Below are 22,024 nucleotides of genomic sequence, written 5' to 3' on the forward strand. Positions count from 1 at the left end.
TCTCTGCAAGAAGAAAAATATAGCTGTTTTTGCCCGACTCTGCAGGCAGTCAGATCTTATGGTTGTCTTCCCTTGTTGCCTAAAAATCACTGCTATTCTGTTCTTTTTCAAGGTGCACCGATTTCATATTGTTCAAACACACATGTTTTACAATCAATTTGTACAGGTAACACAGTTATCACCGTGGTCCTGAGGAGACGTCCATCCTCAGCTTACAAAGATAACAGGATTATGAGATTAAAGTAAAGACAGGCATAAGAAATTGTACAAGTATTGTTTGGGAACTGATAAATGTCCACATTAAAATGAAATCTTCACGATTTATGTCCCTCTGCCGCGGCTCCAGCCGGTCCCTCTGTTTGGGGTCCCTGACTTCGCGCAACACTCTGTCACCAGGCTGGAGTGCAGTGGCGCTATCTTGCCTCATCGCAATCTCTGCCACCCGGGTTCAAGCATTTCTCCTGCCTCAGCCTCCCAAGTAGCTGGGATTACAGGCACACCCCACCATGCCTAGCTAATTTTTGTATTTTTAGTAGAGACAGGGTTTCACCATGTTGGCCATGATGGTCTCGATCTCTTGACCTTGTGATCCACCTGCCTCAGCCTCCCAAACTGCTGGAATTACAGGCATGAGCCACCACGCCCAGCTGCAGTGATTCTTGATTGCACCACTGCACTCCAGTCTGGTTGACAGAGAAAGACCCTGTCCTGCCCACCACCTCCCAAAAAAAAAAAAAAAAAAATGTGGTAGTCTGAATTGAATGTGCTGTAAGTACAAAATATGCATTGGATTTCAGACTTAGGGCACACACAAAAGAGAATGCAAAATCTCATTAATAGTTTTTGTTTTTGTTTTTTCTTTTTGAGACAAAGTTTTGCTCCTGTTGCCCAGGCTGGAATGCAATGGCACGATCTAGGCTCACTGCAACCTCCACCTCCCAGGTTCAAGCAATTCTCCTGCCTCAGCCTCCAAAGTAGTTGGGATTACAGGCGCACACCACCACACCCACCTAATTTTGTATTTTTGCTAGAGACAGGGTTTCACCATGTTGGTCAGGCTGGTCTCAAACGCCTGACCTCAGGTGATCCACCCACCTCAGCCTCCCAAAGTGCTGGGATTATAGGCATGAGCCACCATGCCCAGCCTATTAATAATTTTTATATTGAGTGCATGTTGATAATATTTTGTATATATTGGGTTAAATAAAATATATTATTAATTTTTTTTTTTTTTTTGAAACGGAGTCTCACTCTGTCATCCAGGCTGGAGTGCAATGGCATGATCTTGGCTCACTGCAGCCTCCGTGTCCCGGGATCAAGCGATTCTCTTGTCTAAGCCTCCCGAGTAGGTGGGACTGCAGGCATGTGGCATCGCGCCCAGCTAATTTTTGTATTTTTTTTTAGTAGACTCCGGGTTTCACCATGTTGGCCAGGATGGTCTCGAACTCCTAACCTCAAGGGATCCCCCTGCCTCAGCCTCAGCCTCCCAAAGTGCTGGGATTACAGGCATGAGCCACCACACCCAGCCTATATTATTAATTTAACTGTTTATTTTTACCTTTAATGTGGCTCCTAGAAAGCTTAATGTTACATATATGCTCACAGTTGCCTGCATTTTATTTCTATTGGACAGTGCTGTTTTAGGCACTTAACATTCTTTTCCTTATTTAACTTCCTTTCCCCGTCCTCCTGATTATTCTCAGGAAATCACTCAGAAAATCCTAGAAGCTGTGGGGAACATTGCTGGCTCTTCCTTGGAGCAAACCAGCTGGCTAAGCAGAAATCTGGAAGTGAAGGCCCAACCTCAGGCCTCTCTAGAAGAATCTGATGCTGAGGAGGACCTATATGGTAGGTGGAGACGGGTCAGCGGATGGTGCTTCTGGTCAGCGGGTGGTTCTAGCTTTTCCTTAAGAGAGATCTTGAGTGTTCTCACCACAAAAAGAAAGAAAGTATTTAAGATAGGCTGGATGCCGTGGCTCACTCCTGTAATCCCAGCACTTTGGGAGACCAAAGCGGGAGGATCGCTTGAGGCCAGGAGTTTGAGACCAGCCTGGCCAACATGGCAAAACCCCGTCTCTACTAAAAATACAAAAATTAGCCAGGCATGGTGGCACATGCCTGTAGTCCCAGTTATTCAGAAAGATGAGGCAGGAGAATTGCTTAAACCTGGGAGGTGGAGGCTGCAGTGAGCTGAAATCACACCACTGCACTCCAACCTGGGCGACAGGGTGAGACTCTTCTCAAATAAATAAATAAATAAATAAATAAATAAATAAATAAATGTTGAATGTTAACAGAGAGGAGTACCTGAGTCATATGGACACAATTGGTGTGAAAGGTGGGAGCTGATGGCTCACATTCATGCAGTGCTTTTGGGGACAGTAAATGGTGACCCATCCATCATAGTTAACACACAAATGCCTCTTTCTGTTCACAGATGCTGCTGCAACTTCAGCAATGGTGTCTTCATCCGCCCCTTCCGTGTACAGCGTGCAAGCCCTCTCTCTCCTGGCAGAGGTAAATACACACCTGACCTGTCATCCTTTATGGAAATAAGTGCCGTCACAAGTTGTTGCAAAGACATTTGTTCATTCTCAGGTGCCAGTGAGCGTGGGCTGCACCCTCCCAGGTGAGCTCGTCCATCAGGCAGCATTGGCCTCAAGCTGCACCGTGGAGAGTCTTGCTCTGTTGCCGGGCTGGAGTGCAGTGGCGCAATCTCGGCTCACTGCAACCTCCGCCTCCCGGGTTCAAGTGATTCCCCTGCCTCAGCCTCCTGAGTAGCTGGGACTACAGGTGCACACCACCACGCCCAGCTAATTTTTTGTATTTTAGTAGAGATGGGGTTTCACTGTGTTGGCCAGGATGGTCTCAATCTCCTGACCTCGTGATCCACCCACCTTGGACTCCCAAAGTTCTGGGATTACAGGCGTGAGCCACCACTCCCGGCCATGACTGCACTTCTTACTGTCGCTTGCTTCCGAGGGTTTCTGATTTCTTTCTTTTTTTTTTTCTTTCTGTTTTCTTTTTTTGAGATGGAGTCTCGCTCTGGAGTCTGCACTCAGGCTAGAGTGCAGTGGCGTGATCTCGGCTCACTGCAACCTCTGCCTCCTGGGTTCAAGCAGTTCTCCTGCCTCAGCCTCCTGAGTAGCTGGGATTACAGGACCTGGCTAATTTTTGTATTTTTAGTAGAGATGAGGTTTCACCATGTTGGCCGGCCTGGTCTCAAACTCCCAACCTCAAGTGACCACCCACCTCAGCCTCCCAAAGTGCTGGGATTACAGGTGTGAGCCACCACGCCCAGCCAGTTTCTGTTTTCTTAGGGTCTTGTTCTTTTAGGTACTGGCTTCCCTCCTGGACATGGTTTATCGAAGTGACGAGAAGGAGAAAGCTGTGCCGTTAATCTCCCGTCTGCTTTACTATGTTTTTCCATACTTACGCAACCACAGGTAACGTCATCGTCGCCATTTCTTCCCACCCATATGCAGAAAAATATGTCTTGAGAAATGAATCCAGTGGTTTTCCTTGCACAGTCCTTGACCTTGACCCTTCTTTCTTCCCACTCCCACTCAGTGCCTACAATGCTCCCAGCTTCCGGGCTGGCGCTCAGCTGCTGAGCTCCCTGAGTGGCTATGCCTACACCAAACGAGCCTGGCGGAAGGAGGTCCTGGAACTGTTTCTCGACCCTGCTTTCTTTCAGATGGATACTTCTTGTGTTCAGTAAGAGATGCTGTCCTGATAACAATGTGCTCTGGATCCTCAGGTGGAAACAGTGTTTTGGTTTACATAATTCTCATTCCTGAAATAGAAGCAGAACCATAGCGTCACCCCAGATAACAGGACGTCCCTGTCACAGGCTCACATGTTGACCATGTGGTTCACGGGAAAGGGATTAAGTCTTTTAAAGTACAAAGAGGAATTTCACTTAATTCAGAGAGCATGTTATTTCTTGGCTGGGCATGGTGGCTCACACCTACAATCCCAGCATTTTGGGAGGCTAAGGTGGGTGGATCACCTGAGCCCAGGAGTTCGAGACCAGCCTGGCCAACATGGCAAAACCCTGTCTCTACTAAAAAATTCAAAACTTAGCCAGGCATGACAGCGCACGCCTGTAGTCCCAGCTACTCGGGAGGCTGAGGTATGAGAATTGCTTGAACCTGGGAGGTGAAGTTTGCAGTGAGTCAAGATCCCACCACCGCACTCCAGCCTGGGCAACAAGAGTAAAACTCCATCTCAAATAAATAAACAGCATAACCTGGGGTTCCAGTGATACTTGTTCTGTCTAATACTGCTTTGTCTTGTAATCACAAAGTAATTGGCCAGTGTTAAGATGATAGAGCCCACTGGGTGACCCTGGGGGTGTCTTTACCCCACTTCTCGGCTGAATACTTCACAAGTTCTTACTGAGATCTTGCAGTAGCCAGGCAGAGATCCACTGAGACTCAGATGCAAGATGTGCTCCTGGGCCTTTTCCTGAGATCAAGAAAATCACTCAGGACTGGGCGTGGTGACTCATACCTGTAATCCAACATTTGGGGAGGCGTACGCAGGAGGATTGCTTGAGCCCAGGAGTTGGAGACCAGCCTGGGCAACAAAGTGAAACCCCATCTCTACAAAAAAAGAAAAAAAAATCAAAAAAAAATTAGCCAGGCATGCTGGCATATGCCTGTGGTCCCAGCTACATGGAAGCCTGAGGCAGGAGGATCACTTGAGCCCAGGAGGTTGAGGCTGCAGTAGGCTGTGATTGTGCCACTGCACTCCAGCCTGGGTGACAGCGCAAGACCCTGGGCCCTGTCTGAAAATAACCAGAAAGAAAGCTACTCCTTTATTAATGACAGGAAGGCTCAGCAATAGAGGGTAGAGATTGGGAACCTTTTTGTATGGCATGAAAGCATGGCCACCCCCAGAGGGCTGCTGGTGGCCCTGTGGCCTCCCTCCATGTGATCTTGTTGCTCTGCTGGGGTAGCCCATTTGGAAAGAATAGCTAAGGGTGGTATTTGTCTTCACTGCCCCACTCTTTTCATCAACACAACTGGGTGAATATCATCCTGTATGAACATATTTAAGAATAACCCTTGAAAAAGCCAGAGTGCCTTGTCAATTTGTTTCTTTGTGGTAAACTGGAAAAAGTCATTATTCATTCCCTATGTTAGTGTTATAAATGAAAAGCTTTAATGTAGCTTTCTTTTATATGTAAACTATTTATTTCTATCACTAACTTCTTTTCAGAAAGCAGTTTGTTTGTTTGTTTTTGGGATGGAGTTTCGCTCTTGTTGCCCAGGCTAGAGTGCAGTGGCACAATCTCGGCTCACCGCAACCTCCACCTCCCAGGCTCAAGCGATTCTCCTGCCTCAGCCTCCCGAATAGCTGGGATTACAGGCATGCGCCACCACGCCCTGCTACTTTTGTATTTTTAGTAGCGATGGGGTTTCTCCATGTTGCTCAGGCTGGTCTCGAACTCCCAACCTCAGGTGATCCACCCACCTCGGCCTCCCAAAGTGCTGGGATTATAGGCGTGAACCACTGCACCTGGCACAGAAAGCAGTTTTTAATATATCTTAAGAGGGTATGTTGTTTTTTTAATGTTTTGAATCAAACTATCATCCACTGCAAATTTAATTGATTTTGCTTTCTTTAATATCCAGTTGGAAGTCCATTATTGACCATCTTTTGACTCATGAGAAAACAATGTTTAAGGATTTAATGAGTAAGTTCTGTGTTACTTTTGCATAACTCACACTTGATAGGATCAATACCAATAGAACCAGCGTTTATCATGTCTTTCCGAACCCTACTCATACTTTTATGGTGCTGTCTAAGCCACAAAGACTGTAATGTGATGTTCATAATATGGCAGAACTAAATAAATGAGTCTTTTCCAGTTGCAATTTATTGACAAGAATGCCGTGACAACCTTTTTCATAGTTTTTAGTGGAGAAATACTGCTGAAAGCATCTAGCTTCACATCTGAACATTTGTGCTGAAAGTAATTTCCATAATTTACTAGGAGGACTTTTCTACACCTCAGATCCCTTCTCATGCACTATCATTAAGTATCATTAAAGAAATAAGTATTGGCTGGGCACAGTGGCTCACGCCTGTAATCCCAGCACTTTGAGTGGCTGAGGTGGGCAGATCATTTGAGCCCAGGGGTTCAAGATCAGCCTGGACAACATAGTGAAACCCCATCTCTACAAAAAACCGGGCATGGTGGCACACACCTGTAGTCCCAGCTACTTGGGAGACTGAGGCAGGAGGATCACTTCAACCCAGGAGGTCAAGGCTGCAATGAGCTGATCCCACCACTGCACTCCAGCCTGGGCAATGAGATCCTGTCTCAAATAAGAAATAAAAAGAGAAGTTTTTTTTTAAATATACATGGGAACAATAATCTCATGTCCTTACTTAATAAAGATCATTATTTTTCACCAGGGAATACAGAATTACGCTAGTATGAATTTCCCGTCACTTACCTCCAATTGTGGTTTTCTCACTAAGTAAAACATATTTGCTGTATTTATTCTAGACATGCAGAGCAGTTCTTTGAAACTATTCTCAAGTTTTGAACAGAAAGCCATGCTGTTAAAACGCCAGGCTTTTGCTGTCTTCAGTGGAGAACTTGATCAATACCACCTTTACCTTCCACTGATACAAGGTAAGACAGCTGTCTTAGTCTGTTTTATGCTGCTGTAACAGGATACCTGAGACTGGGGAATTTATAAAAACAGAAATTTATTGCCTCACAGTTCTGGAGGCTGAGAAGTCCTATATTCAGGGCTGGCATCTGGCAAGGGCCTTCTTGCTGCGACATCCCGTGGCAGAAGGTGGAAAGGCAAAAGAGCAAGACGGGGCTGACCTGCCCTTTTATTACAGTACCAATCCCATCCATGATGTGGCCTAATCACCTCTTAAAGGCCGCACTTCCCAGTAATACTACATTTACAATAAAATTTCAGCATGCATTTTGGACAGGACAAACATTCAAACCACAGCAACAGCTGACCTGCCCTCACCCCGCCGCATACAGATAGACCCATGAGGGGCTGAGATGATTAAGTACTAGAGGGGTCTACTGCGTGCTTTGGCATGATTACCACGTGTTAAAACAAGTATTCTGCAGAGTTATAGAACTTCAGAAGTATATTGGTAAATCTGAAACTTTATTTTAAAATCAATTATAAGCCAGGTACAGTGGTTCATGCCTGTAATCCCAGCACTTTGGGAGGCTCAGGTGGGTGGATGACTTGAGGTCAGGAATTCGAGACCAGCCTGACCAACATAGTGAAACCCCGTCTCTACTAAAAATACAAAATTAGCCAGGCATGGTGCCTGTATTTGCAGCTACTTGGGAGCTACTTGCAATTACACCTGTAATTGCAGCTACCTGGGAGGCTGAGGCAGGAGAATCACTTGAACCCAGGAGACCAAGGTTGCAGTGAGCCAAGATTGCGCCACTGCACTCCAGCCTGGGCAACAAGAGCAAAACTCTGTCTCTAAATAAATACCTAATAAAATCAATTACAGTGTTATTAATTTTTATTAGTTTTTAAAAGCCTGACTACAGTATAGGAATAATACTTCCTCAGCACTATCTCTTGCTAGAGTCCTCCTGCAGTCAAGATACTTGGTGTTTATAGTACTCCCTTAATCAGCACCTTCAGTTGAGGCCAGGGAAGGGGCAAGATTTTGGAGAAGGATCTAATTTTTCCTTAACAATTTTTTTCTTCATCCCCACTATATTCTTTGACTGCATCAAAAATAATTTATTGCTGGCTGGGCACAGTGGCTCATACCTACCTGTAATCCCAGCACTTTCAGAGGCCAAGGAGGGTGGATCACTTGAGGTCAGGAATTTGACATCAGCCTGCCCAGTGTGGTGAAACCCCGTCTCTACTAAAAATACAAAAATTAGCCTGGTGTGGTGACTCACGCCTGTAATCCCAGCTACTGGGGATGCTGAAGCAGGAGAATCACTTGAACCCGGTAGGCAGAGGTTGCGCTGAGCCGAGATCGTGCCACTGCACTCCAGCCTGGGCGACAGAGAGAGAATCCATCACACAAAAATAATAATAATAATAAATTGTTATTATTACTGCCGACATCATCGTATTATACATGATTGTCAGGGTTTTCTTTTTTGTTTTTGTTTTTTTTCCTTCTCATAAAATGTTCAGGTGGCAAAGTTGACATTCTGTTTTGTTTTTGTTTTCGTTTTGAGCCAGGGTCTCCCTCTGTCACCCAGGCTGGAGTGCAGTGGCACAATCTCGCCTTATTGCAACCTCCGCCTCCCAGGTTCAAGTGATTCTCCTGCCTCAACCTCCCAGGTAGTTGGGATCACAGACACCCACCACCATGCCCGGCTAATTTTTGTGGTTTTTTTTTAGTAGAGACGGGGTTTTACCATGTTGGCCAGGCTGGTCTCAAACTCCTGATCTCAGGTGATCCGCCCGCCTTGGCCTCCCAAAGTGCTGGGATTACAGGCATGAGCCACCGCGCCCAGCCCTGTTCCTTCTTTCTACCCCATCTCACACTCCTCTCAAATTTGGGAGGAGGCCCAGATAGCTAAGGAGACAGCATTAGGTGTATAGAAGCTAGAACCAAAAAAATAAAAAGAGAGACAACAGTCATGCTCAAACATAGACAACAGTCATGCTCAAACAGGGGTGTGGAGAATTTGACCATGGTAGAGTTTAAACAGCAATTCTGAGAAATTATTTCTCTGAGAGGGAGCAAGCAAGGGCAATATAATAGAATATACATATATATCGCACCATATATATATAACATGCATATATAACATGTTTTACATGATATATTAATGTTATATAATTATATGACATTATAACGTAATTATTATATTTGTATTATATTGACATGATTGTAATAACTAATAACTAATTCCATAAATAGTAATATTAAATATTATACTATATAACGTATAATATACTTGCTTATATTGTATATTCATATATATAATAAAGTCAGCAGAATGCTGACTTAAAACAGAGGTAGGTTTTGAGCTCTTGGGAAAGAGAAATTTTTTTTTTTGGGGGTGGGGGAACAGAGTCTGACTCCGTTGCCCAGGCTGGAGTGCAGTGGCACAATCTTGTCTCACTGCAACTTCCGCTTCCTAGGTTCTAGTGATTCTCCTGCCTCAGCCTCCCAGTAGCTGGGATGACAGGCACCCGCCGCCATGCCCAGCTTATTTTTGTATTTTTAATAGAGACGGGGTTTCACCATGATGGCCAGGCTGGTCTCGAACTCCTGACCTCAAGTGATCCACCTGCCTCGGCCTCCCAAAGTGCTGGGATTACAGGCGTGAGCCGCTGTACCTGGCCGGGAAAGAAGAATTTCTAAATAAATATGCTTCATTTTGGATAGCTCAAGTGCTGTATTTCTAGAAATACTATACGTTTTTTAAAAAATAAGCCTTTTGCCCCATTTTCATTTTTGATGAACTTGACAGTTTACAGAGCACTTTCCTACATGTTGTTGTCCCCAGGACGTCCGTTGGTAGGCCCAGCCCCGCTGAGTCCTGGGTTGATGGCACTCAGAGTGTCCTCTGGCAGAGTTGGAGGACACTGAACTTGCCTGGAGATGCCCTGTGGAGGGATGATGCCCACATCTGCCTCAGAGAGGTGGATGCATCCAGAAGCTCCCAAGACGTGTCCCATAGTAAATAGTCTGGGCCCAATTAAAAGAGGCAGGAGGCTGGGCACAGTGGCCTGTAATCCCAGCACCTTGGGAGGCCGAAGTGGGCAGATCACTTGAGGTCAGGAGTTCAAGACCAGCCTGGCCAACATGGTGAAACCCCACCTCTACTAAAAATACAAGAAATTAGCCAAGCATGGTGGCAGGTGCCTGTAATCCCAGCTACTCGGGAGGCTGAGGTAGGAGAATTGCTTGTACCCTGGAGGTGGAGGTTGCAATGAACCGAGATCACGCCACTGCACTCCAGCCTGGGTGACAGAGTGAGAGAGACTCCATTTCAAAAAAAAAAAAAAAAAAGAAGCAGCAGGAGTGGAGAATTTCTAACGCTTCTCTCCTGGAATACCGTTTGGGGTCCTTTTCCCCGGACACTGTCGCACCATCAAGTAGCAGAGGAGAAGGTGGTGCACGGGTGGGAGCTGAGCAGCTCTGTACATCTCGGCTCAGAGTGACAGCAGTCTCATGTCTTCGGCGGCTGGGAAGGTGTAGGTGAAAGGGTACGAAGGTGCAATTATGTAGGATCAGTACGTCTAGAGAAGGCATGTACAACATGAGGACTGTCATTAATAACACTGCATATGTACTGGGAATTTGCCAAGACCTTGAGTAGATTTTAGGTGCTCTTACCACAAAAAAGAAAGGTCAAAGCCAGGCACGGTGGCTCACGCCTGTAATCCCAGCACTTTGGGAAGCCAAGGAGGGCAGATCATCTGAGGTCAGGAGTTCGAGACCAGTGTGGCCAACATGGTGAAACCCCATCTCTACTGAAAATACCAAAAATTAGCTGGGTATAGTGGCAGGTGCCTATAATCCCAGCTACTCGGGAGGCTGAGGCATAAGAATCGTTTGAACCCAGGAGGCAGAGGCTGCAGTGAGCTGAGATCGCACCACTGTACTCCAGCATGAGTGACAAAGCAAGATTCCATCTCAAAAAAAAAAACAAAAAAAAAAAGAAAAAAGAAGGAAAAAAAAAAAAACTGACCGAGCATGGCAACTCACACCTGTAATCCCAGCACTTTGGGAGTCCAAGTCAGGTGGATTATCTGAGGTCAGGAGTTCAAGACCAGCCTGGCCAACATGGTGAGACCCTGTCTCTACTAAAAATACAAAAAATTAGCCGGGCATAGTGGCAGACACCTGTAATCCCAACTACTCTGGATGCTGAGGCAGGATAATTGCTTGAACCTGGGAGGCGGAGGTTGCAGTGAGCAGAGACTGCTCCGCTGCCCTGTAGCCTGGGCAACACAGTGAGACTCCATCTCAAAAAAAAAAAAAAGAAAAGTTTATTACTAATATACTAATGTTCTAATGTACTACAACTGATCTTAGCTAGCATGCCTACCATTTAGCTGTTTGCTGTAGCAATTTGTGACATTCCTAGGAAATCTTAAGCTATGAGAGAAAAAAAAAAGTCTCATTCTACAAACTACCATTTCAGGGGAGAAGCAGGGAAGTGTTAGGGGCTAGAGAGTTATTTGAAACACTTTTCCCTCCATAGGGATTAAAGTTTTTGTCATGGCCATCAAGTTTAAACCTTGCTGAATAAATCGATTATATTTACTTGCTCCACTTCCCACCTACCACCCCCAAAATACGGTGTTGTCTGCCAGCCAGTCCATATGATTGTGTAAATCCATCCCTCACCATGGGCTGCTTGGTTTCTGTGTCTCCTCATTCATATTCTTAAAAGAACATTTTAAGTGGCCATTGGTCATCCAATGGATTTCTGGTGACAGATATTCATGTCTTTCTACTCAGCTGTGGCAGGGGGACAGCCCATGGGAATCATTTCCTTTGAGGTTTGGCAAGAGCCATGAACTGCTGTATTTCACAAAGACGAGGGCTGGGGTAGACTAGTTGCACAAAAGCATCACCAACATTCTTTTTTTTTTCGAAATGGAGTCTCACTCTGTCACCCCGGCTGGAGTGCAGTGGTGTGATCTTGGCTCACTGCAACCTCTACCTCCCAGGTTAAAGCGATTCTTCTGCCTCACCCTCTCAAGTAGCTGGGACTACAGGCACCCACCACCACGTCCAACTAATTTTTGTATTTTTAGTAGAGACGGGGTTTCACCATATTGGCCAGGCTGGTCTCGATCTCCTTACCTTGTTATCTGCCTGCCTCGGCCTCCCAAAGTGCTGGGATTACAGCGCGAGCCACTGAGCCTGGCCTGTAACACTCATTCCTTACACTGGGTTCTTACCAGAATGTCAGAACAGTCACAATTTTATTTTTCTTTGTCTGATAAGAAACCTTAAACTGCATATTTGTGTGACATCTCTAAAATCTTCTCTCCTTAGAACGCCTGACAGACAATCTCAGAGTCGGACAGACATCCACAGTTGCTGCTCAGATGTTTCTTTTTTTCAGAGTTTTGCTGCTAAGAATATCTCCTCAGCATTTGACTTCATTGTGGCCAATAATGGTCTCTGAATTGGTGAGTACAAGTATTGTAAGTTTGAAAGCAAGGTTGGAGCTTTTTAAAATGCTTTTTCGGTAACATATAACATACTATTTCATATCTATCCCATTTTATCTAAAAGTTATTTTTAATCAGGTTGGTAGCACATGGTTAGCTCTTGGTTAAATAGAGAATATTTTACCCTATGATCATATTTGATCTCTCACCCTGTCAGTAATTCCAACTAACTTGTACCATTGGATAATATTTACTAGTTTTTTTATATACTATAAATTTGGGCCAGGCGTGGTAGCTTATGCCTATAATCCCAGCACTTTGGGACGCCAAGGTGGATGGATCACTTGAGCCCAGGAGTTCGAGACTAACCTGGGCTACATGATGAAACTCCTTGTCTACAAAAAAATACGAAAATTAGTTAGGCATGGTGGGAAGTTACATCTGCAGAAGATTGAGCCTGCAGTGAGCCATGATTGTACCATTGTGCTCCAGACTGGGTGACAGAGTAAGACCCCATCTTATTCATTCATTCATAAATTAATCGATTTTTTAAAATAAGTAAAAAAAAAAATTTGGATAGGTTTAGTCTCTCTCAGATAGTAACTTGAATGCTTTTTTTGTTTTCAGATTCAGACATTCACACAGCTTGAAGAAGATCTAAAAGACGAAGATGAGTCATTGAGGTAAGCAGTACAAGATCTGTGCACAGGAGGAAAAGATGGTCACGATTAAAGGACATCACTTTAGATGTATGGTTATCTAATGTTAAATGCTGTTTTCTTGAAGTACTTGTGAAAGGACCAGCTATTCCAAACATTTCTTAAAAGGAAAATTATTCTGAGGGACATGTCATAGGTGAATGGACTATAACAGCTCTGAATGAATTTATAACAAGCGTTTCTTTGCAAATTTACAGAAGCAACAACAAAGTAAACAGAACGAAAGGTTCAGTCCCGGATGCAAATGGACATTCATTGGGGGAGATACCCCAGAGTGAACTCATCTTGTATTTTTCAGCTTGCAAATTCTTGGACACAGCGCTTTCTTTTCCACCTGACAAGATGCCATTATTTCAAATGTAAGTCAGATAGGATCATGTGTCCTTTTTGAAGCAGGAGATTTTGTTTTTTCCTTTTAAGCACTTTCACTTGCTTTTCATGTACAGTTTATGGGAAACCACCATCTGGGTTTCTAGTGACAGCTGAGCCAGCTCGGAATACCGAGTTTCAGATTACTTGCAACATCTGTGGCTCTGCAAATTTGGCTCATAGGAGTGTTTATGAATGTGTTTCTATGGTGTGTGTGTGTGTGTGTGTGTGTGTGTGTGTGGTTTTTGCTACTGAATGCTTATAAAACAGGGCTTACCCACTGGTGGTCCTCACCGCCTTTGTGTAGACCTTTTTGTCTGTTTAGTTAGATAAGAATGCCTTTATTTGGAGCCTGCCATCTCCGATTCACTTTGCCCCTTAGGCTTATGTTTCCTGCAGGCTTAGCACAGCTGCTCATTTGTTTAATTTCATGACCAGCCCCAGAGGCTATTTCTCTCTCTCCTACCCCCACAAAGAGAGTAAGCATATAGAAATGTTTGTGGTTAAAGAGTGGGTTCTCTTAAATGCACATTGCTAAGTGAAAGAAGCCAGACTGAAAAGGCTACACACTGTATGATTCCAACCATGTGACATTCTGGAAAAGGCAAAATTGTGGAGACAGTAAAAAGAATCAGTGGTCGCCAGGGGTTGGGGAGAGGGAGGCAGGGATGGATGGGTGAAGCACAGAGGATTTTTAGGGCAGTAAAATTATTGCATACGGAGCTATAATGGTAGATCCATGTCATTGTCCGTTTCTCCAAACCCATACAATGTACACCACCAAGAGTGAACCCTGATGTAAACTCTGGACTTGGGGGGATAATGGTGAGTCAGTAGAGGTTCTTCAGTTTTAACAAATGTACCGCTGTGGTGCAGGATGTCAATAATACGGCAGGCTTGTATGTGTGTAGGGATGGGATATACAGGAACTGTACTCTCTGCTCCATTTGGCTGTGAACCTAAAGCTGTCCCACAAAAGGAAGTCTTTTAGGTTTTAAAAAGCAGGTTCGGGCCGGATGTGGTGTCTCACACCTGTAATACTAGCACTTCAGGAGGCTGAGGCAGGTGGATCCCCTGAGAGGTTGGGAGTTTGAGACCAGCCTGACCAATATGGCAAAACCCTGTCTCTACTAGAAACACAAAAATTAGGCTGGGTACAGTGGCTCATGCCTGTAATCCCAGTACTTTGGGAAGCCAAGGTGGGTGGATCACTTGAGGCCAGGAGTTCAAGACCATCCTGGCCAACCTGGTGAAACCCTGTCTCTACTAAAAATACAAAAATTAGGCCGGGCACGGTGGCTTATGCCTGTAATCCCAGCACTTTGGGAGGCCAAGGCGGGTAGATCACCTGAGGTCGGGAGTTTGAGACCAGCCCGACCAATATGGAGAAACCTCGTCTCTACTAAAAATACAAAATTAGCCAGGCGTGGGGTCGTACGCCTGTAATCCCAGCTACTCGGGAGGCTGAGGCAGGAGAACTGCTTGAAACCGAAGGCAGAGGTTGTGGTGAACCAAGATCGTACAACTGCACTCCAGTTTGGGAGAAAGAGCGAAACTCCGTCTCAAAAAACAAACAAACCAAAAAAAGTGGAGGCTGGGCGCAGTGGCTCACGCCTGTAATCCCAGCACTTTAGGAGGCTGAGGCAGAGAATTGCCTGAACCTGGGAGGCAGAGGTTGCAGTGAGCCAAGATTGCACCACTGCACTCCAGCCTGGGCAACAGAGCGAGACTCTGTCTCAAAAAAAAAAAAAAAACAAAAAAAAAAACTGGGTTCTGATATATGCGAATGTGCATAGCAGCGTTATTTATAATAGGCAAAAAGTGGAGAAAACCCAAACGGCTGTCAGCTGATGAACAGATAGATAACGTGACATACCCATTCGTTGGAATACGGTTCAGCAGTGAAAAGAATTGAAGAACTGAGACACGCTGGAACCTGGATGAACCTGGAAAATATGATGCTAAGTGAAAGCCGAAACAAGGGAACACATAGTGTGTGATTCTGCTCATATGGAATGTCCACGATGAGACAGAGTGTGGATTAGCGGGTGCCTAGGTCTCAAGGGCATAGGGGGTTGGGGTGGTGATGGCTGAGCGGGGCAGGATTTCTTTTTGGGGTAATGAAATACTCTAAAATTGATTGTGATAATAGACATGCAACTCTATGAATATAATAAAAGGCATTGAGTTGTCCATATTAAATAGATACAGTATGTGGATGATATCTTAGTAAAACTAATTTTAATGACATTGAAGGGCTCTTACCAGCAGTCCTGACCTTCCGTTTGTTCCCCGCAGTTATAGGTGGGCATTTATTCCAGAAGTGGACACAGAGGACCCTGCCTTCCTGTCAGATATAGAGGAGAATCACCAAGAATGCAAACCCCACACTGTCAAGATTCTAGAACTTCTAAAATTAAAGTTTGGGGTAAGTGCTTTTCTTTTCTCTTTTATTTTTATTTATTTATTTTATTCATTTATTTTTTTTTTTGAGGCAGAGTTTCACTCGGCCACCCAGGTTGGAGTGCAATGGTGTGGTCTTGGTTTACTGCAACCTCCACCTCCCAGGTTCAAGTGATTCTCCTGCTTCAGCTTCCTGAGTAGCTGGGATTACAGGAATGTGCCACCACACCTGGCTAATTTCGTTTTTGTTTTGTTTTGTTTTGAGATGGAATCTCACTGTTGCCCAGGCTGGAGTGCAGTGGCGCAATCTCAGGTCACTGCAACCTCAGCTTCCTGGTTTCAAGCGATTCTCCTGTCAGCCTCTGGAATAGCTGGAACTACAGGCACATGCCACCATGTCCGGCTAATTTTTGTTTTTTGGTTTTTGGGTTGTTTTTTTTTTTTTTTGAGATGAAGTCTCACTCTGTTGCCCAGACTGGAGTGCAGTGGGGGATCTCAGTTCACTGCAACCTCCACCTCCCAGGTTCAAGCAATTCTCGCACCTCAGCTTCCTGAGTAGTTGGAACTACAGGCACGTGCCACCACACTTGGGGCTAATTTTTGTGTTTTTAGTAGAGGCAGGTTTTCACCATATTGGTCAGGGTGGTCTCGAACTCCTGACCTCAGGTGATCTGCCTGCCTCAGCCTCCTGAAGTGCTGGGATTACAGGTGACAGCCACTGTGCCCAGCCTGCTTTTCTTTTTAAAAATTATATTCACGAGGCTGGCAATCCCAGCACTTTGGGAGGCCAAGGCGGGCAGATCACCAGAGGTCAGGAGTTCGAGACCAACCTGGCGAACATGGTGAAACTCCATCTTTACAAAAATACAAAAATTAGCTGGGCATGGTGACGGGTACCTGTAATCCCAGCTACTCAGGAAGCTGAAGCAGGAGAATTGCTTGAACCCTGGAGGCAGAGGTTGCAGTGAGCCGAGATCACGCTGCTGCACTCCAGCCTGGGCGACAGAGCAAGACTCTGTCTCAAAAAAAAAAAAAAAAGGACCTTATTTCTTAGGTTTTGCCACATGCATGTGCTTCCCAGCCATCTAAAGCCCTCAGTAAAACCGTATCATTGCTATGGGTTTGTTTCTTCTGCAGGAAATCAGTAGCTCTGATGAGATCACCATGAAGACTGAGTTCCCGCTTCTGCGCCAACATTCTGTTTCCAGCATCAGGCAGTTGATGCCATTCTTCATGACTCTAAACTGTGCATTTAAAACCCAAAGACAGCTGCCTGCTGATACCCCAGGAGCTCCATTCTTGGACTTTCCTGTCACAGATAGCTCAAGGGTCTTAAAGCAACTGGAAGAATGCATCGAATATGATTTTCTGGAACATCCAGAATGTTAACCACGTGAGAGAGAATATGTTTAATCCATGTATTGGTACTTTACTGAAAACCAGGTTATATTCTAAAGAAGAAAGAAGGCAGGATAGCGCTTTTAAACAAGCCTGTTTCCATTTTGAAAGTAGATTTCAGGCTAGGTGCGGTGGCTTACACCTGTAATCTCATTACTTTGGGAGGCCAAGGCAGGCAGATCACATGAGGTCAGGAGTTCGAGACCAGCCTGATCAACATGGTGAGACCCTGTCTCTACTAAAAATACAAAAATTAGTTGGGTGCGGTGTCGGTGCCTGTAATCCCAGCTGCTTGGGAGGCTGAGGCACAGAATTGCTTGATCCCAGGAGGTGGAGGCTGCAGTGAGCTGAGATCGCGCCACTGCAGCACTCCAGCTGGGTGACAGAATGAGACCATCTCAAAAAAAAAAAGAAAGAAAGTAGATTTCAGCCAATTTGCTATTCAGCAACAGGACACACCTCCCTTAATGCCTTGTAATATATTTGAATCTGATTCTGCATTTCTTCCTCAATTTATGTAATGAAAATAAAATTAATATATCATCTAACAGTAGCACAAAATTTGTAATGTGAAGTATAAAGATAATGAAGAAGTTGTTTTCTTTGTTGAAGCAGTTATATGGGTCTTAGTATATTTCTCTAAAATTTAAACTTATTAAAAGAATGTTATTTTTAATCTTTCACACAAATGTCCTTTGAAGTGCTTATTTTGGTACTCCATTTTAAAACTAAAATACATTGTTTTCCAAGGACAATAATTGCCCCTTACCCATTCAGCAGAGGTAAGGTAACCTCAATGTATTCAAAGATAACCCCAATGAATTCAACCCTCACACATTAAAAATTACATGTTTGCCGGGCATGGTGGCTCATGCCCGTAATCCAAGCACTTTGGGAGGCCAAGGTGGGCAGATCATCTGAGGTCAGGAGTTCAAGACCAGCCTGAGCAACATGGAGAAATCCTGTCTCTACTAAAAATACAAAATTAGCTGGGCATGATGGTGCATGCCTGTAATCCCAGCTACTCAGGAGGCTGAGGCCAAAGAATCTCTTGAACCCGGGAGGTGGAGGTTGCCGTGAACCAAGATCGCACCATTGCACTCCAGCCTGGGCAACAAGGGTGAAACTCCATCTCAAAAAAAAAAAAAGAAAAATCACGTTTGCACAGTTTAACAACATAAGTACAGGGTTTTAAATTTCTGACAGCACGTTCTGTTCTGTTCTTTTTTTTTTTTCTTTTTTCCCCCTAAACGTTTAAAATATATTTCTAAACAGAATGGGCCAATTCAGTCACAGTAACTGTTGCTCTCCATAGCAGAGCAACCCACAAAGACAGAACTGACTTTTTCCCATAATCAGGGGTGAAAAATATACAACTTGTTTCTGAACCAGAACCACAATTTCTGCAGTTTAAAATGTTTCACTGCTATTATGGCCCTGGTAGAAATTATGTAGTTTGTTTTCTTCTTTAAAAAAAAAAAAAATTAAAAAAATTTCCTAAGACACTAAATCCTCAATCTGGAATGTAGATTCTGATCACAAAGCAGCTCAGTTAACCTAAAAAATAAAAAATTCCCATCGCCTGTCTCAGTAGAGCCTGAAAGGAGAGTAGTGTGGGGAACCCCAGCTTTGGTATGGAGAGTCACGGCCCCTTGAACCAGACAGAGACCGTTAGTAGCCATAGCTGGTGCTTCTTTCAGGATAAACTCGGATGTAGGAAGTTTCACCCTCATGAGAGCGGAATTTGGTGTCTTTTACACAGGGCATATTCCATGACTTCTTTTCTGGGATACTTAACCATCCCCGCACATCAGCATAACAGACATCCGGGCTTCTCACATGTGATCCTCCAGGTCCTGCCAACTGCCTGATGGAGGAAGTCCATTTCTTCCATAAATAACATCCTGTGCATCTCAGGGGTCCTCGAAGCGCCCGAAGGCGAAGGGCACAAGACGGTGCCGGTTCTTGAGCTCGATCTCGCGGTTGCGGCTGTACTTGTAGCACAGGCCCTCCAGGTCCTCGCGCACGTCCGTCGGAAGGATCCCCACGTAGATGTGCCCGTAGATGCGCCCGTCGCCCTCTCAGCGGCGCTGTCCGCCCAGCCCGACACCCACCCGCACCGCCAGACGCCGCGGGCCTGCCGCAGCCCGCATCGGCCTGCATCGCTGCTGCCGCCGCCTCAGCACGGTTCCCCCCGCCAGCGTCTGTTTTTTTGGTGTAGTGGCGTGATCTTGGCTCCCTGCAACCTCCGCCTTCCGGGTTCAAGCGATTATCCTGCCTCAGGCTCCCAAGTAGCTGGCATTACAGGTGCGCCACCATGGCCGGCTATGTTTTTTTTTTTTTTTTTTTTTTTTTTTGAGACACAGTCTTGCTCTGTCACCCGGGCTGGATGCAGTGACGCGATCTCGGCTCCCTGCAACCTCCGCCTCCTGCATTCAAGCGATTCTCCTGCCTCTGGCTCCTGAGTAACTGGGATTACAGTTATGTACAGCGATGTCTGCAAAGATAGGGATTTAACAGCACTCATATCTTCATATTCATAAAACAGTCCTACACGCGTGATGTACGTCTAGATATTTCCTTTTGTCACAGGATATAGCACAGTAGTTAAGCATATAGTCTCCGCAGTGCCTGGGTTTGACTCAGCCATGTACTGGTCTGCACATACTTTGTGTCTCAGTTTCCTCATCTTTAAGGTAGGAATATCCATGGTAACTACCTCTTACGGTGGTAGCAACTAACCAGTTCTGCCACTCCTGTGATCTTTAAGCAGTTTTTATCACACACCCAGCAGTAAAAATTAAGTTTCTTTCCAGCCCCAATATCTATAAGCTATGTGTTACGTTAATTTACTTGGGTTCCAACATGTGTATTTTATAAAACAGAGGATGGGGATTTTAAAAGTATGAGGACTGGGGCCGGGCGCGGTGGCTCACACCTGTAATCCCAGCACTTTAGGAGGCCAAGGCAGACGGATCACGAGGTCAAGCTATGGAGACCATCCTGGCCAACATGGTGAAACTCCATCTCCACTAAAAAAAACCAAGAATTATCTGGGCGTGGTGGCACCGCACGTGCCTGTAGTCCCAGCTACTCAGGAGGCTGAGGCAGGAGAATCACTTGAACCTGGGAGATGGAGGTTGCAGTGAGCAGAGATCACACCACTGCACTCCAGCCTGGCAACAGGGCAAGATTCCGTCTCAAAAGAAAAAAAAGTATAAGGACAGGCCAGTCATGGTGGCTCATGCCTGTAATTCTAGCTTTGGGAGGCTGGGGCAGGAGGATTACTGGAGTCCAAGAGTTTGAGACCAGCCTGGGCAACATGGCAAAACCCTGTCTCTATAAAAAATACCAAAAAAATTAGCCAGGTGTGGTGGTGCAAGCCTGTAGTCTCAGCCACTTGGGAAGCTAAGGCAGGCGGATTGACTGAGCCCCGAAGGCAAAGGTTGCACTGAGCTGAAATCACTCCACTGCACTCCAGCCTGGGTGACAGAGCGAGGCTCTGTTTCAAAAAACAGAAAAAATGAAGACAAACAAAATTACCAGTTTGTTCTTTTTAGTTTTTAGAGATAGAGTCTTGCTGTGTCACCCACGCTGGAGTAGAGTGGCATGATTATAGCTCACTGCAGCCTCGAACTCCTGGGCTCAAAGCGATCCTCCTGCCTCAGCCTCCTGAGTAGCTGGGACTACAGGTGCACACTACCATGCCCAGCCAACTTTTTGATTGTTAGTAGAGATGGGTGTATTAGTCCATTTTCACACTGCTATAAAGAACTACCTGGGCCGGGCGCGGTGGCTCACGCCTGTAATCCCAGAACTTTGGGAGGCCGAGACGGGCGGATCACGAGGTCAGGAGATCGAGACCATCCTGGCTAACACGGTGAAACCCCGTCTCTACTAAAAAATACAAAAAACTAGCCGGGCGTGGTGGTGGGCGCCTATAGTCCCAGCTACTCGGGAGGCTGAGGCAGGAGAATGGCGTGAACCCGGGAGGCGGAGCTTGCAGTGAGCTGAGATCCGGCCACTGCACTCCAGCCTCGGCGACAGAGCGAGACTCCGTCTCAAAAAAAAAAAAAAAGAACTACCTGAGCATGGGTAATTTATAAAGAAAAGAGGTTTAATCGACTCACAGTTCTCCATGGCTGGGGAAGCCACAGGAAACTTACAATTATGGCAGAAGGCAAAGGGGCATATATAGCAAGCCACATCTTACATGGCGGCAGGAGACAGAGTGAAGGGGGGAACTGTCACACACTTTAAACCATCAGATCTCATAAGAACTCACCATCATGAGAACAGCATGGGGGAAACTGCCCCTTGATTCAATCACCTCCCACCAGGTCCCTCCCGCAACAGCAACACGTGGGGATTACAATTCTATATGAGATTTGGATGGGGACACAGAGCCAAACCATATCACAGGAGTCTCTCTATGTTGTCCAGGTCAGTCTCCTGGGCTCAAGCAATCCTCCTGCCTTGGCATCCCAAAGTGCCGAGGTTACAGGTGTGAGCCACCACACATGGCCTGATATTTTTTTCTTAGCCCCCAACAATGAGCTTCTGCACCCTCTTTGGAGACAACTGCTGTAACTCAGTTTGTCCCAGAAGTAGGCCATATGTGGCCGTAGGACCAAAGAGTCGCTACACCAAGGGCAGGCAGTGTTTTGGAAGGGCTGGTGTTTGCCAAGGGTGGCTGTGGCAAACAATGAGAACAGACTGGGAATTCTCACTGAGCAGAGGGTTGAACACACGGAGCTTCAGGGAGTGCTGGTGTGGGCATAGCCCCTGTGTATGTGGGCAAGAAATGAGCCCTACCGTAGCAGCCAGGGTGTGCTCAGGACTTCATGTGCATGATTTTATTACCACCCCTCAGAAAGTGGGGACCCTTGGCCCATTCTACAAAGCCAGCAGAACTGAGACGCAGAGAAGCAGGGTGAAGAATCGAAACCTAGGTCTCTCACTAGCGCTCTATGTTGTCAACCGCAGTGCTGAGAAAGTTAAACAGGAACC

General features: G+C 45.6%; 1 protein-coding gene and 1 pseudogene across 1 annotated transcript in view; one reads left to right on the plus strand and one right to left on the minus strand.

Annotated features, from left to right (window-relative positions):
* Positions 1-17,703, plus strand: part of DOP1B (DOP1 leucine zipper like protein B) — a 125,696-nt gene extending 107,993 nt beyond the window's left edge. Inside the window, exons 27-37 of the mRNA XM_021935528.2 lie at positions 1,704-1,848; positions 2,438-2,517; positions 3,337-3,446; positions 3,571-3,717; positions 5,643-5,704; positions 6,524-6,652; positions 12,007-12,143; positions 12,753-12,808; positions 13,042-13,203; positions 15,512-15,641; positions 16,754-17,703. Of these exons, the coding sequence (XP_021791220.2) occupies positions 1,704-1,848; positions 2,438-2,517; positions 3,337-3,446; positions 3,571-3,717; positions 5,643-5,704; positions 6,524-6,652; positions 12,007-12,143; positions 12,753-12,808; positions 13,042-13,203; positions 15,512-15,641; positions 16,754-17,005 (1,410 nt within the window). The 3' untranslated portion in view covers positions 17,006-17,703. The remainder of the gene's footprint in view (positions 1-1,703; positions 1,849-2,437; positions 2,518-3,336; positions 3,447-3,570; positions 3,718-5,642; positions 5,705-6,523; positions 6,653-12,006; positions 12,144-12,752; positions 12,809-13,041; positions 13,204-15,511; positions 15,642-16,753) is intronic.
* Positions 17,704-18,601: 898 nt separating this feature from the next.
* Positions 18,602-19,629, minus strand: LOC101017446 (annotated as a pseudogene).
* Positions 19,630-22,024: the final 2,395 nt, after the last annotated feature.

The sequence above is a fragment of the Papio anubis genome, chromosome 4, assembly GCF_008728515.1.
Source record: "Papio anubis isolate 15944 chromosome 4, Panubis1.0, whole genome shotgun sequence".
Classification (NCBI taxonomy): Eukaryota; Metazoa; Chordata; class Mammalia; order Primates; family Cercopithecidae; genus Papio; species Papio anubis.